The sequence below is a fragment of the Bombyx mandarina genome, chromosome 15 (assembly GCF_030267445.1).
Source record: "Bombyx mandarina strain Sakado chromosome 15, ASM3026744v2".
NCBI lineage: Eukaryota > Metazoa > Arthropoda > Insecta > Lepidoptera > Bombycidae > Bombyx > Bombyx mandarina.
In genome coordinates this window covers 1,275,143-1,290,417 of record NC_143221.1, presented here as the reverse complement: position 1 = coordinate 1,290,417, position 15,275 = coordinate 1,275,143, and the positions used below count along the sequence as shown (strand labels likewise).

The window sequence follows — 15,275 nt, the reverse complement described above, 5'->3', positions numbered from 1 at the left end:
TTCTTGACGTCTGTGGTCAAATTGAGAATAGATTAAATATTGTTTGTCTTTGTTAATATTTTTTATAGTGTAGTCTTGGCGAAATTTGTGTCTATAAAAGTATAAAATACAATCATAATAGTGTACAAACTTACAATTCCAATTAATTATAGTCTTATTTCGACTACTGCGGGACCTCTAGTAGATTTAATAATGCAATAATGACAATATGATAGTAGTTTTATAATTATCAATTTTAATATTTCATTTATTAGACGCGCGGCGCATCGTGGTTTTACTCTTGAGATGATTGCGTAATGCGATGAAATAACACTATTTTAGTTTGGTAATGCATTTCTATATTGTATTAAGGTATGTGACGAAGCATAGCGTAGTTTAGAAAATTGAGAAAGGGCTTTTCCGGTTTATTTTTCTATCGAGTTTTTTTTTAAATTGAGCTTGTAGGCAGACTAACGTACGGCTCACGTACTGGCCGATGATTACCGTCGCTCATGATCGTCAGCAATGCCAGGGGCACAGTAAAGTTGCTTGCTGCCTACCTAACTAGTACCTACTTAGTAGTCCTAGTACCTACTTAGTACTCTCCACAAAACTCGTTTCCATATAGTAGTGATAGTGGAAACGTGGAAAGATATTTTTGTTTTATTTAAAAGGACTAAATGCTGACAAGTAATTAAAAAAAGATACCTATCGAAATTTACCTACTTATTGCGTGATGCACATACATATGTACATCAGCATTCTTTGTTGATATTCTTTGTCTCACGTATTGCCTGGGGCCCTAAGTTGAATCGTTGATTCTCTGTCCCTGTTCCCACAGACACAGCCCACTGAGTTTCTCGCCGAATCTTCACAGTGGGTCGCGTTTCCGATCCGGCGGTAGATTCTGCGAAGCACTGCTCTTGCTAGAGGTAATGTTAGCAAACGTTAGCTTAGAGCCCCTTGAGCTCACATACTCGCTCGTCAAATCTAATGTGACTCCTCCAGGTCACTAGAATAGGTAGGAAAAAAATGTCCCTGTTACATGGACACATTGAGGAATTATTAGGAAATTGTTATTAAGATGGTGCGGATCACTCCCGTTGTTGCGGACCTCTTTTCTATTTCGATAGCTGATGTAGTTTTTTTATTCTTGGCTTTTGACGTTGTCTATTCATTTTTACCTATTTCTTTTCTGTTTGCTTGATTTTCTGTTTTTTTTAATTAAAAAATAACCATTCTTCAACTTGTATCATCGTTTTATCATTTGCAGAAATTATTTTGGTTTATTTATTTCACCCGTCATCATTATTATCATGTCTTATCTTGCTAAAATCGCCTCTGGAGCAAATGCCACCAAGTCTTCAGCTATATTCACTAGCTTGGCTGCGTCCTGCAGTTACCGATTTCCTTAATTGATGGTAGCTTGACCAAGCAGTCTGCCTTCCGCAATTAAAACCGATATTCCTCACGTCACGGACAAGATTAGCACTATATTTAGGGCGTGCGTCTATAAAATCTATATATAGACCGAACAAGAAACTCAGCCGGCATCAATATACATATAATAATACAATAGAATCCGCTGTGTCTGTATGTTGAATAAATTTTATAATATAGAAGGTAATGTTACATACGAAATTAACTAATGGTCTCCTGGTAGTAGAAATTCGACTATAGTTAATTGAAATTATAAGTTTGTACAGTATTATGATTCTATTGTCAAAGACTATTATACTTTTATAATCACAGACTTCGCCAAGAATAATACACTTTAGACAAATAATAATAAAGACAAGCAATATTTAATCTATACTCAATTTGACCACAGACTATAAGCAATAAGAAAAGTTTGACACTAAACAAATAGTATCCAAGCGTGCGTGTGTCAAATACATGGTAGTTTGTGTAATGTTTTTTTAATTGATTCCATGTATTTTTATGCATAATTCTGCACTTCAGTTAACTTTTACGCTATCGAGAACGTTAAAAAACTCGCACTAAGCACACAGATTACCGATTTTGACGAAATTCAGTATTCATTTAGACCCCGGAAAAGAATACACTGCGGGTATAAGCCTATACGACTTCTGAACTCGAGTTTCCGTCCATGCGATATAAAGTGTGGTCCACGCAGACAAGACTGACGACAGAAAGCTGTTCTAACAATATTAGAATAGGCAAGTCTGTTGAGTTTTTTGGGCCAGTTTTTTTCGGGACTGCGTTGATCCTACCTTTGGTAGAGTGCATTTTAAAACTCAGTACAACTATTTATAATGTCACCGGAACTTAAATAACAATTTTTTAAATCCGTGCAAGTCCCTCACTTGAAGTATTCAGGAAGGCATTAAAAGAGCACTATCTATCGATTTAGTATTACTTATATGTATTTCATTATATATGTACGTGTATGTATATGTTTATGTAATTTATGTGTGTAATTGTGTATGTATATAGTCTGATATATTATGTATTAGTGTTTTTTTTTTTTATTATTATTATTGTGTATTGTATCAATAATTAAATAGAATAGATTGTATTCTTCTACCCACTCATGTAAAGCTTTCCTTCTTTAAGAACGGTTAGCTGGTAGATAACTCAATTGTTGAATTAAGCTCACCATTTTTATATCTTATCGCAATTACTGTATTATATTAACTGTGTGTACAATAAAGAATAAAGAAGTACCAATGCCTAATGCCATAATTCTGTTCATCTTTTTCAATACAATCGTATATCTTAATCACACAAAAGTCGCAAAACGATCACGTTTAAAATCAACAAATTAACACTCATTTTATGTATATAAATGTCCTAAATGGTGGGTAATGAAAAAAACAAAGAACATTGCTTAGATAACGAACATTAACTAAGTCAGGAATGTAATCAAGGAGAAATACAAGACTTGCTCCAGTCGATTAGATAGTGTATTCAATATCGTAGTCTATTGACCGGGGGTCGGTCTGTCCCTGGGCTGCACTCCCCGGGGGATGCCGCTCTACTCCTCGCATCGGTCATGGATAATACAAGCGTGTTATATCTCGATGCTGGTAGCTTGTTTTTTTCTGGACAGTGTTTTTTGAATTTTGTAGATATTGTTACACGCTGGGTTTCGGGATAAATAAAAAATTCTACCGAAGTGGAAATTAAAACTGTATTGTTCACTTAAAACATTTAAAACACTTCACAAACACTTTAATATTCTCAATTTGCTTCAGGCGATCCGTTCGCTGTTTCGCTTCGAGTAGATCCGATTACTAACTAACTGCCTTCGTGACATCCCTGCAACGCTTTTATAGTCAATACGACATCCCAAACAATTTCGAGAACATTCCTCACAAGTCGAATATTTTCAAGATGCGTTTCCACCGTTTGGCAATAGGTGGCGTTGTACTTCTCGAGCGTTCTCGATTTTACTAGTTCATTTGATTATCGTTTCGGCTATTTGACGATAGATGGCGTTGCTCTTACTGGCGTAATAATGTGTAATAAAGTATATTTCAGATTACCCCTTCGTTTACAGTTACTATGGAACGTTTGTAGACAGGACATAGAGAAACTAACGCAAAACATATAAATATATAACGCGTCATGTGAATTATGAAACTTTTGACTATTCACATTAAAGGAGGTTCAAATCTAATATTAAGAAGGTAAAGAACAACTTATGTGCGTATTATTAAATTCAAACTAAGAACATTCTAAATACATAGATGAATATGCGAGAAATCCCCGCCTTAGATGGAGGAAACAATTTGTATACGAGATACAGGATCACGTTATATCATAACGCGTTAAAATAGTACCGCGTTATACGAGACCAGTGTAACAAGATGCATTAATGTAGACGAAGGACGTGTATGAAATCGTAGACAAAAAATGTATCTACCCTCTTTAGTCATTTCAGAGTAATTTAGGTTAGTGAACTATAATGAGTGGTAGGATAATATAATTTTCAGTTTTGCGTGTGTGTACATTACTAAATGAGTTAGGATGGAAAACGAAATGGTCTTGGTATAACGGGGGCATGATGAGCGCCTGTAATTAAATAAACAATTTACTTGGTAGTTTAATTATTATTTTAGAGCGGGCTGCCGGCCGCCGGTGCGTGTGCATACATAATTCTCTCGCTGCTTTAATAAGCTGTAAGTGGACGAAAGAGAGCTTTTGAAATATGCAGATTTTTTTTCATATAATGCCACCAAATTACAAGTCGTCGTGGCCTAAAGGATAAGACGTCCGGTGCATTCGTGTTGAGCGATGCAACGGTGTTCGAATATCGCAGGCGGGTACCAATTTTTCTAATGAAATACATACTCAACAAATGTTCATGATTGACTTCCCCGGTGAAGGAAATGCCACCCCTCCTGGCTGAGGGCTGAGCCTTCTTTGCTCGCCCACCTGTCCTGGTGAAACTGGAAAGGCCTCCGGGCCACCAGTAGTCCTTCAATCATAAAAAAAAAAAAAAAAATTGTTTAGTTACAACGGCTACCTCACCCTTCGAACCGACACGCATTACTGCTTCACGGCGGAAATAGGCGGGGTGGTGGTACCTACCCGTGCGGACTCCCAAGAGGTCCTACCACCAGTGATTACGCAAATTATAATTTTGCGGGTTTGATTTTTATTACACGATGTTATTCCTTCACCGTGGAAGTCAATCGTGAACATATGTTGAGTACGTATTTCATTAGAAAAATTGGTACCCGCCTGCGGGATTCGAACACCGGTGCATCGCTACACACGAATGCACCGGACGTCTTATCCTTTAGGCCACGACGACTACAAATGAATGTACTCATATGACACGAATGAAAAAAATTAGAACAAATTTAAAGCGCAGTGTTTATTTCAAGTATGTACTTTATAATGTGCTGTCTCGTTGAAATTTTGGAAATATTCCAGGTTCAGCAGTCGTATGAAAATGTGGAAGCGCACATAATATATTCGCTGTTCTGTCTTCATTGTACTTCCGCTAACGAGGGGCTGAGACTTCAGTTTGGAAAAAGGTGGTATTTTAAACTTTGATGAAATAAAATGTTTTTCATAATAACGGAGTATTCCTATGGTTTGATCTCGCGGAAGACGGCTCAGTCGCCTGTGCGACTGCGCCGTGCGACTGTGCCGAGTATTCGAAACCTTAAAAATAATATGTATAATGACAAAAAAAAAAGTCGTCGTGGCCTAAAGGATAAGACGTCCGGTGCATCCGTATCTAGCGATGCAACGCTGTTCGAATCCCGCAGGCGGGTACCAATTTTTCTAATGAAATACGTACTCAACAAATGTTCACGATTGACTTCCACGGTGTAGGAATAACATGCTGTAATAAAAATCTTTTTTGGGGGTTTGGAACTGGTGGTAGGACCTCTTGTGAGTCCGCAAAGGTAGGTAACACCACCCCGCGTATTTCTGCCGTGAAGCAGTAATGCGTTTCGGTTTGAAGGATGGGGTAGCCATTGTCACTATACTGACAACTGAGACTTTAGACTCATATCTCAAGGTGAGTGGCGGCATTTACGTTGTAGATATCTATGGGCTCCAGTGACCACTTAATACCAGACGGGCTGTGAGCTCGTCCACCCATTTAAGCAAAAAAAAAACCTCGATCTAAACGCGCGATAACCGAAGAAAATACAACAAGTATATCCTCGTTGAGTCAATAATCCTCAATGCTGAGGGTCGGTAGCTTCATAAGGCTTTCTTGGGAAAATACACACGGTGGGGTCCCGCGTCCACGGCCGTGCTTTTGGAAGAGATTTAGTTCTTCGAAGCCACTGGAGCCTTACGAACTCCAACTCAACTTTCTTTTCTCATCCGGGCTTGGGACCGGCATTGGCAGATATAATACAATAATGATACAAAAAATAATAAATATTTAATTGGAAACAAATCACGCACGATCATCCGACCACAATTTAGGATTCTCTGTGTGTGAAACTGCTCAAGTGGTCGGAAAGGTACAATGTAGTCATCATCCTGTGTCAGTGATGGTATGGTGAGGCGTCTTATCAAGGAGCCACAAAACTACAATTTTGTCAAAAAGGAGCGAAAACTTCAGCCAAAGTGTGTTTGTTAATAGGCCATTTGCTGGAAAAGTAGCCTATTATGCAAACACGTTTGAGATTTCAAACGAAACGCAATTCACAGAAATGTAAATTTACTTCAAAGAAAAGTATATAAATAATAATAAAAAATAACGCAAACCGTATCGTGTTCGATCCAAAACATAAAACTTTATAAATAAACGAACACCAATTTCTATCTCCCTGTACGTCCGCGCGCCTTGACTGCGTTAAATGAAGTGAACGAAGCTCGCTCCGGTAATGGCCGCCACAATGCTAATCAGACATTAAGACACTAACCGACCTCGGCGCTTCTTTTTTTTTTACGGATTACTTGACTTAAGGTACTGTTTCACTGAAACGTTCTTTTTTAAACAACTTCAAAGGAAGTATCTAATTCTGAATTTAGGGCCGTATCTATATATCTTTCTGGATATTTACAACGCAAAGTACAATGCTTTTGGCGATGTAATAGCTTACCCAAATGTCTGAGAACTGAAATATTATTCTGATGCTTACTGTTACTGAATAAAGTCTTGTGAATTCAATTTTGAAACAACACACAAATATGACGACTATAGCCAGTGGCTTTGTTGACATTGACATTGTTGATGTCTGTCCATGTGCGACGGTATAATATCGCCCGTTGCCTGAGTTTTTATTTTTTTTATTGCCTAGGCAGACGAGCATACGGCCCACTTGAAGGTGAGTGGTTACCGTCGCCCATGGACTTCAGCAATGCCAGAGACAGAGCCAAGCCGCTGCCTATCGCTGAGTGCCATTAATCTGGCCCTGCTTAGGAAGGTAACTCTGCGTCTACGTTCCATTGAAGCAATAGCTCAACTCCGATCACTTGTCGTCACGGAGCTCGATTGTCCTAACACCCGAGACCTAGTCATAAGGATCACGATGGATTGGCAGAAACTGAGCACCAGTTTGGCAGAAGCCGTCCCGCTTATCCTCCCATACAGTCCGAATCCTACCCCGTTCCCCAGGACATCGTCGACTCCACAAACATTTTGACAAACCATCTGTCCACCGCAATAGGCGTTCGAAAAAGTCTCACCCTTCAACAATCAGTACAAATGTATGAATTAGACAGTAAGAATGTACAACGTTCTTCTAGAGTATTTACTACTAGGTACTTCTACTAATATTATGCGAATAGTTTATTTATATTATAGTTTTCATGGTCGCGGACAATTAAGCTGTTATTCTTCGACTTTGAATGTTGTGCTAGAAACGTCATATTCCATATTCCAAATGCCAGAAATAGTGTAATTGACAATGAATTATAAACGCGATATTAAACTGTAAACGTACATAGCTCTAAAGTCTCAATAATTCGCAAAAATTAAAGAAAGTATTAGAGTTTATTGTAGACTGACGACCCACCCACGCTTCGCTTCGGAAACTGTGATTTATTATTGATTTCTCTACGATTTAATGGATGTTATTATGCATATAAACCTTTCTCTTTAATCACACTATCTATTAAAAAAAACCGCATCAAAATCCGTTGCGTAGTTTTAAAGATTTAAGCATACATAGGGACAGACAGATATAGGGACAGAGAGAGCGACTTTGTTTTATACTGTGTAGTGATATTAAAAAAAAAACTTTTTTTCTACCTATGGCTAGTGGCCTCGAAGGGCTCCGTTATCTTCACTGAATCTGTAGACGGCCTGGAGTTTGCTAACATCTGCCCTAGCAAGAACAGTGCTTCGCTGAAATCGGATCAGAATCGCGACCCAGTGGAAAGATCCAGTGAGAAACTTAGTGGACTTTGTCTGAGAATAAATTTTCACGACGAACTCTTCGTCGCATTTGACGGGCTCAACGAGAACATTGACCGCTGCTTGAAATGCTTAAAGGCACCGATAGTCGAAAGGATCCGAAGTGATGTGTTTTGGACGATGGTGATGGTTTTTCGTTTGGTCGCCTGGATCGGGTATGTAGTTATCGGCGGTTACGATAGGTGTTATCGTGTCGCGCCGCTTTTTCAAAATAGCGTTCCGACGCTGTCTTCCGATACTTGCTCACTTATCGGCTCTAATTTAAGGTCGGCGTGAGAAAAAAAAACTAAAAACGCAACAGAGCAACAAGACTTTATCGGCGTGCCCGAACATTAGCATGTCGCCGCCATATTCATTGCTTAAACATGGCGTCCTGGGACGCACAACAATAAAAATACAACTTGTAGTTTCCCACTTGACAGAATTAACATTGTTTTTATGTCACTTAATAAATTGTTTTAAGATATTTCGTTCGTGAGTAAGGTTTTATTAATTTTGTAGTGGCACTTCTAACGAAGCTATTTTTAATAATTTATGTAAGAGTGAATGTTTAGTAAATAGTAGACGGTAATGTGAGGAGGGCGCTCTAAAGACTTGGATGGACTCTGCAAACACAGCCCACTGAGTTTCTCACCGGATCTTCTCAGTGAGTCGTGTTTCCGATCCGTTGGTAGATTCTGCGAAGCACTGCTCTTGCTAGAGTTAATGTTAGCGACGACATCAGGTATGAGCCCCGTGAGAAAGCCTACTAGTTCAGTATCTAGAATATCCCTTCCAGGTTACTAGAAAAAAAACATAGAGGTGGCCTGAATAGTAGGTATTACGTCTATCATACTTTCGGACTGGAATACTTAAATGCTTCTCAGCAAAAATAAGATTCTTAGTTATAGATTGTTGTTACCACAAGGTGCCCGCCAAATAAAGCTTTCTGTTATATTTTTATTCTGCTTTAAATAAACAAACAAAGACAATGGATTAGCCTGGAAACGAATGTCTAAAGACAGACATAAATATTAATTGATATAGGTTAATTAGTTAAAACCGTGTCATAAATATTTGATCTCAGTCAAGAAATGAAGTAAATATTTACAAAAACGGTACGTTTCTTGTTTTTTCAATAAAAAACAAAATGTTTCGCGGTTTCCGTAATAGTTCAATAAAATGCTGTGAATAAACAAGTAATATGTTTAATCACTGGCGGCAGGGAAAACAAAATGGAGATGTCGACAACAGCAGGAAACACAGGCCTCGATTTATTAAGAGAGGTTGTAAATTTGAGGCTCGCAGTATTGGTCCAGCTGCTGATTGAATCTCGAAAGCAATATGAGACAGTATGAAGCTATGATGAGGCAAGGCGACGAAACCGCTGTGTAGTGGCTGTGTGGAAAGGAGCGGGTAGAGCTAAAGGCACAGACAACTTAATGTATAAGACCGAAGAGTCGACTTAATTTAACGGGACAAGGCATGGTAGAAGAGCTACTAATAGGTATTAATATGACCAAATATAGTGTTCTAAAGGATCTATTTATGCAAAATAACATTAAAGCCGTATGGCTCCAGCGCCCTTTGTCTCACGTATCGCAGTGAGAGAAAAATATAGTTTTTATTCGGAGCCACTAAAGCGCATGCTGCGCGTTTGTATTAAGATCTCAAATTGAAATTTAATGTAATAATCTGGATTTCTCAATAAATAATTCTTTAATAGGATGGGATAACCGATATGCAATTTGAGGCTCCGATCTCCTGCCTCAAGCTGGGTGGCGATGTTCACTTTGTCCCGACACATGCTCCGGTAACCACTAAAGCCAATTGCAATGAAAAAATGGATTAGGGTATTTTGAGTCCTAACGCAACTAAGCCTTCAGTATTGCGCCTTTCCCTCCTCCTGCCCTAGCAGGTACACATAAATCAAGCGTACTTGTTTACTCTACCATTAATTTTGAATGAATCGATACCATTGCAAAGCCGATATGATTTATTCGTATAATATTTAAATCATTCGAAGTGAACGTTAAAATCGATTTCATCCTTAAAGAAAACATCATTCGATTTAACTGATCGTAAAAAATGTAAGCCCTGGTTTAAAATCCGTTGGGTCGTCTCAAGCCGACGTCCAACGGTCTTACTGTAGTGAACATAGAGGTTATGTATTTTCGATTCAACATCCAGATTCGTGAACAATCTCTAACGTTTGTTTGAGCGTAGATGAAACGAGAATATAATAAAGAAAAAAATATCGAAAAACGGGTCGCGGACTATAAACATGGATCTAACAATATTATTACCATGTCAAACGAGAATGAACTGCCTTGATGGGAGTTTGCTTTTATGTGACGGATCAGGTTAAATTGGACATAGTGCATAGTTTGGCATAGCATTATTGTCGGTTGTTTACCCTAATGTTCCGAGGTTGCAACAACAGTGTTACATGATTTCTTCACCTGCTTCGTTCGATTAAGAATTAATGTAATTTGTTCCACTACCAGAATCAGAGATAATAACGATAAAATCGAGATAATAAAGTGAATTTCAGTGAAGGTGAAGCTATCTATTAAGTTTCTGATGAATTTCTTAATTAAAACAACGAATGGGACTCACCTGAAAAAAAAGACAGAAGCAGACCCATTGGTAGTACTTGTAGACTTTCCTGTCGCTCATATCTTCCTTGCCCTTTTCCCTGCTGTTCCCTATCCCAGGGTACGGCACCTCGACGCCCACCGTCTTCTCGAAGTAGCTCTTGAGGGTGTAAGTCGAATGTATCCAGCAGTACGTGTTGAGAACGTCCTCCGGGATGTCCTTGGTGTGGATACAGTCTATGGGGTTCCCGACGTACTGGCGCGTGGTCACGATGAGGCTGAACGATATCAGCAGGATGACCGTGATCGAGTAATGCAACCGGAATACAGGCGAGTCGATATGCACATAGTTCACCTTAATTAGATTCTTCAAACCGCGGAATACGTCTAACATTTTAACTTGACACTATAGTCCGTTCGTCCCATTTGTATTACTAACATTATTTTTATTGTTTCTCGAGCACCATACAATGTAAATGATTATAGTTAAGGCACAGCACGGCACTTCCCGCGTTCACTCCTCAGATTAGTTTAGTTTTTTTGGTATTTTTATGAATTTTAACAGCGCACACGCTTGGCTCATATTTTCTGCGTTTCATTTCTTTGTTTATTTCATTCACCATTCAGTCGACTATCTGAGTCTCGTTCGATCAGAGATTGTCGTAAACTTGATCGGTTTTATAAATAAATTTAACGTTTCAGGCTAATTGTTTGATTTTTTTTTCGCATTTCAGTTCAATGTTGCGTCGATTTGAAACCGGAGCACCAGATCAGTACCAATATCACAATGCTGTTTTTGTCTCATTGCTTGGGGCTACCGATTGAAGATGCGTTTGAGTCATAAATATATTTCTCTTATAACGTATTGCTACGCCTGTAAGAGTAACGCCGTCTGTCGTCAAAAAGCAGAAACGAATATCAAAAGAACTAGTAATATCGAGAGCGCTCGAGAAGTGTAACGCCATCTATTATCATATAGCGGAAACACATATCGAAATGACTCGCCCTATGGGGAATTTTCTCGGTAACTGAGGACTTGTCGTGTCGACTATAAAAGCGTTTTAGAGATGAGATGATGCAGTTAGTAATCGGATCTACTCGAAGCGAAACAGCGAACGGATCACGTGAAGCGAAGTAAAATAAATTGATTGCGAACTGTATAACCTGTGTAAAGTGTTCCTTATATGTTCGAAGTGTTAAATAGAGTTTAATTTGTGGTTCGATGAAAGTTTTATTTATCAAGAGCCCCAGCGCGTAACAGTGTTAAGGAATCGTTATGATGACCTCGTCACTATTTTGCCATAGTGTCAGACTAGACTTTATTTCTACTACTGCTACTTATTTTGTCGTTGTATTGTGTACTGTCTCAAAACTTTTACAACGTACCCAAAAAATAGTACTTTTCGTTAATGCAAATCTAATGATTATAATTTTTATCAATTATTTATTTTGTTTCACACTATCTCTGCCTTAATATTAAAAAAATCTGATCGTAAAAATCGTCTCTTTTTTTGTTATTAGTATTTTTTTGAATAGTAAATTGATATTTTCACGAAAACAATGTCAATGACTATAAATTACTAATATCGAATACTGGGAAAAGGACATAAATTAAAAAAAAGGAATGCTCTTAATCGCTTGAGGCCATCTCTTTCAGATAAAAATCAAGGCACAATAAAAAGGCAGATTGCCAGTGTAATAACTGGCTCTGACGTCACAAGTATCTGATCATCTCGATGTATAATCGAAGAATTCTCCCGGATTTCATCGCGTGACGTCACTGGTTTGGGCCGTAAAATAAAATTGGGACAAAGCGCGACCCTGGTTGCCGCGCTAAATCACAACCGAAACAATAAGAACTAAAAATATATTTATACATATATTTTTTTTCAAAGAAACTCTTTAATGTTTTGTAAATAGTATTTGTGTTGTTTGTTTAAAACACAATTCTGTCAGAGAAGCGTTCATCATGGTCTTCTGTGTGGACGTTCAAAGGAAATGCTATGTGGGGTTTTTTGTGAAGGATAATGGAGGATTTGCAACTTTGTTATGTATGAAATACGGAAATATTTTATAGATACAGACAATTTTCGATTGATTTCATGGTAAATAATATAAGCTTTTATTTACTTTTTCTTTGGACCTAGAATTAGGGATGACAGCAAATCTGAAAGAGTTTTTGAAAGATAATTACGGTTTTCTGATAATCATAGTACAAAAGTTATTAAATTAGAAAAATTAAATCGCAAACAAAATTAAATTGCAATATTCAGGTTATAATTTGCTTTATGTATGACAATTTTGATCTGATAGTTGAGAAATCGGTCCATATAGGGCAGGACAGTTTTTTAACAAGAAAACTATTTCATTGGAAAACACATTGGAAAACAATTTTCAAATTTTGCGCTATGACGTCGAAGTTGGGACTACTGTAGGGAGGCTTGTATTTGTACCAGTATACTCGTATATATGTCTATGAATATCTTTTTTGGACCAGTTGTTTGTCAAATTTTAATTTATATATTTCGGTACTCCTTGCTTTACTCAGCAAATTATATGAATTTTAATAAGTTTTAAAAGCTCGTAAGTATTGCTAAATGGTTTACTTTGTTTGTTTACTTTATTTACTGATTATTAAATTTAAAAACCAATCTGTCTATTTACAGAGGAGATTGAGCAAATTTCTAATGAACACCAATCATCTAAAATAGCAATAAAACACGATAGCCGATATCAAAATAAATTGTAGCCAACATTACTCGTGATAATGGATCCATTCGACTGTATAGGATTTTAAAATGTTATGCTGAATTGAAATAAACTCATAAAGGATCTACCTACATACAAGAACCCTGTTACTACACTTCTTTTTTGGGCAATTGTATAATTATTGGACGGAAAAAAATATTACAATTTGTAGCTAGAATAGCCCCTTAGGCTACCGGCGATTAGGCAGGGCAACAAAAGAATGAAATGACGAAATCAAAATTATTCACACATTTTTTTTTCAATCACTATCACTACATAGTACAAAATAAAGTCACTTTCTCTGTCCTTATATATTTTTTTTATTTTTTTTTATTGCTTAGATGGGTGGATGAGCTCACAGCCCACCTGGTGTTAAGTGGTTACTTGAGCCCATGGACATCTACAACGTAAATGCGCCACCCACCTTGAGATACAAGTTCTAAGATCTCAGTATAGTTACGACGGCTGCCCCACCCTTCAAACCGAAACGCATTACTGCTTCACGGCAGAAATATATCCCTATATCCCTATGTATGCTTAAATCTTTAAAACTACGCAACGGATTTTGATGCGGTTTTTTTTAATAGATAGCGTGATTGAAGAGGAAGGTTTATATGCATAATAACATCCATTAAATAGTGGAGAAATTAATAATAAATTACAGTTCCCGAAGCGAAGCGGGGCCGGGTCGCTAGTAAACAATAAAACGCACCTATGATTGAAAAACAGTATAACACTGTTCTTAGCACTATCGTCGGTAGCCCTACTCACAGTATTGTCATGTTAGTTACAAGACTTATTCATAAACTAATCTATTTGTTTTTATAAATTAAGAACAATTGTAAGAGATGGTCCCTTAATGATGATTTTCGCGATTTGAAATATCATTTTTCTCCGCTTTATTTTTAAATTTGGAGACACGAATATTTAAGATAAACTGGTGGCTAATTTGTTTGACATCTAACGTATTAAGATTATTTATTGTTTTCACTTCGTCAAACTTCCCGCGGTTCGCATTCACATCAAAAGATTCTCAATTATCAATAAAACTATTTCTTCATCCTGTTTTCGTTATGAAGTGGCATTTCTACTTTGTCAAATATTGTATTATATGAGATAATGCGTTGTTTCATCTTTTAACTGGGTTACGAGGTGTTTTGTATACATTTTACGACTATTATTTTGATAATAATAACATGTAGTTCTTTTGATGTCGGAGCCGGTGAAGAAAATTTTTTTTCGTTGCAAATATTTTTGCTTTATATTCATTTAGCGTTAAAAGATATTTTATTTGGCAGAAACAGATAAAATTTTCGTTTCTAGTTTTCTGTGGCATACATAGGTGACATTATTTATGTTGTACTTTTAAGGTTATGAATGAAAATTTCCGTTTCATACATTGATTATTTTCTACAATAATAAAAATATTGTGCATTTATATTTCGACTTTACGTTGGTCAATTAATGTGCTTGTTTATTTTAACTTAATTGTTTCTCTTACACGCAGCCTCGGCAAGCAATTGTTTTAGTGACTGTCAAATTAGCCCGCGAAACTTGTTGACGCGATTCAAACACATTTTACCTTCTGGACAGGAAGGGATTTTATGACCTGGTAACTAAGACCTTTAAGTCATGTCTTATTTTAATTACTTTCTTATTTTTATGATAAATGATGAAATGAAATGAAGATGATTAATTTGAGACATTAATCAACTGGGATGAAATCAAATGAAATGAGATGAGATGATATGGGATGAAATATAATCTCAGTAAAATGGTGGTCATTTACTAAGATTTTTTCAGGGGACTTTTTGGAGGATCTCGAGAATTTACGTCCAGCGGCTTTGTTTCGTTTTCCCACATTTGTGCACTTTCACAGATATTAAACAGTTCATAATCCACCAGTATTACACATTTAAACCCGAAGAAACACTAAATAGACAAAATAAAACAAATCACACAACTTCACTCCTCGCGTTCCCGTCAAAAAGTCCATTTTACCTTCTTTCACCACCTGGTCCACAGATGGCACTACGCAAAGCAAAGTTCCTAATTCAAAAATACAACATCAGCCCCGTTAAATAAAAATAAAAACTAATTACTGAATAATT

General features: G+C 37.1%; 1 protein-coding gene across 6 annotated transcripts in view; it reads right to left on the bottom strand.

Annotated features, from left to right (window-relative positions):
• Window positions 1-15,275, bottom strand: part of shakB (Innexin family member shaking B) — an 80,841-nt gene that overhangs the window by 15,891 nt on the left and 49,675 nt on the right. For 3 of the 6 annotated variants that reach the window (XM_028173815.2, XM_089733460.1, XM_089733461.1), the window contains exon 2: window positions 10,439-11,083. In XM_028173815.2, the coding sequence (XP_028029616.1) occupies window positions 10,439-10,810 (372 nt within the window). In that variant the 5' untranslated portion in view covers window positions 10,811-11,083. Of the gene's footprint in view, window positions 1-10,438; window positions 11,231-15,275 lie in introns of all 6 variants that reach the window. The other 3 variants (XM_089733458.1, XM_028173816.2, XM_089733459.1) reach the window with 2 other exon arrangements.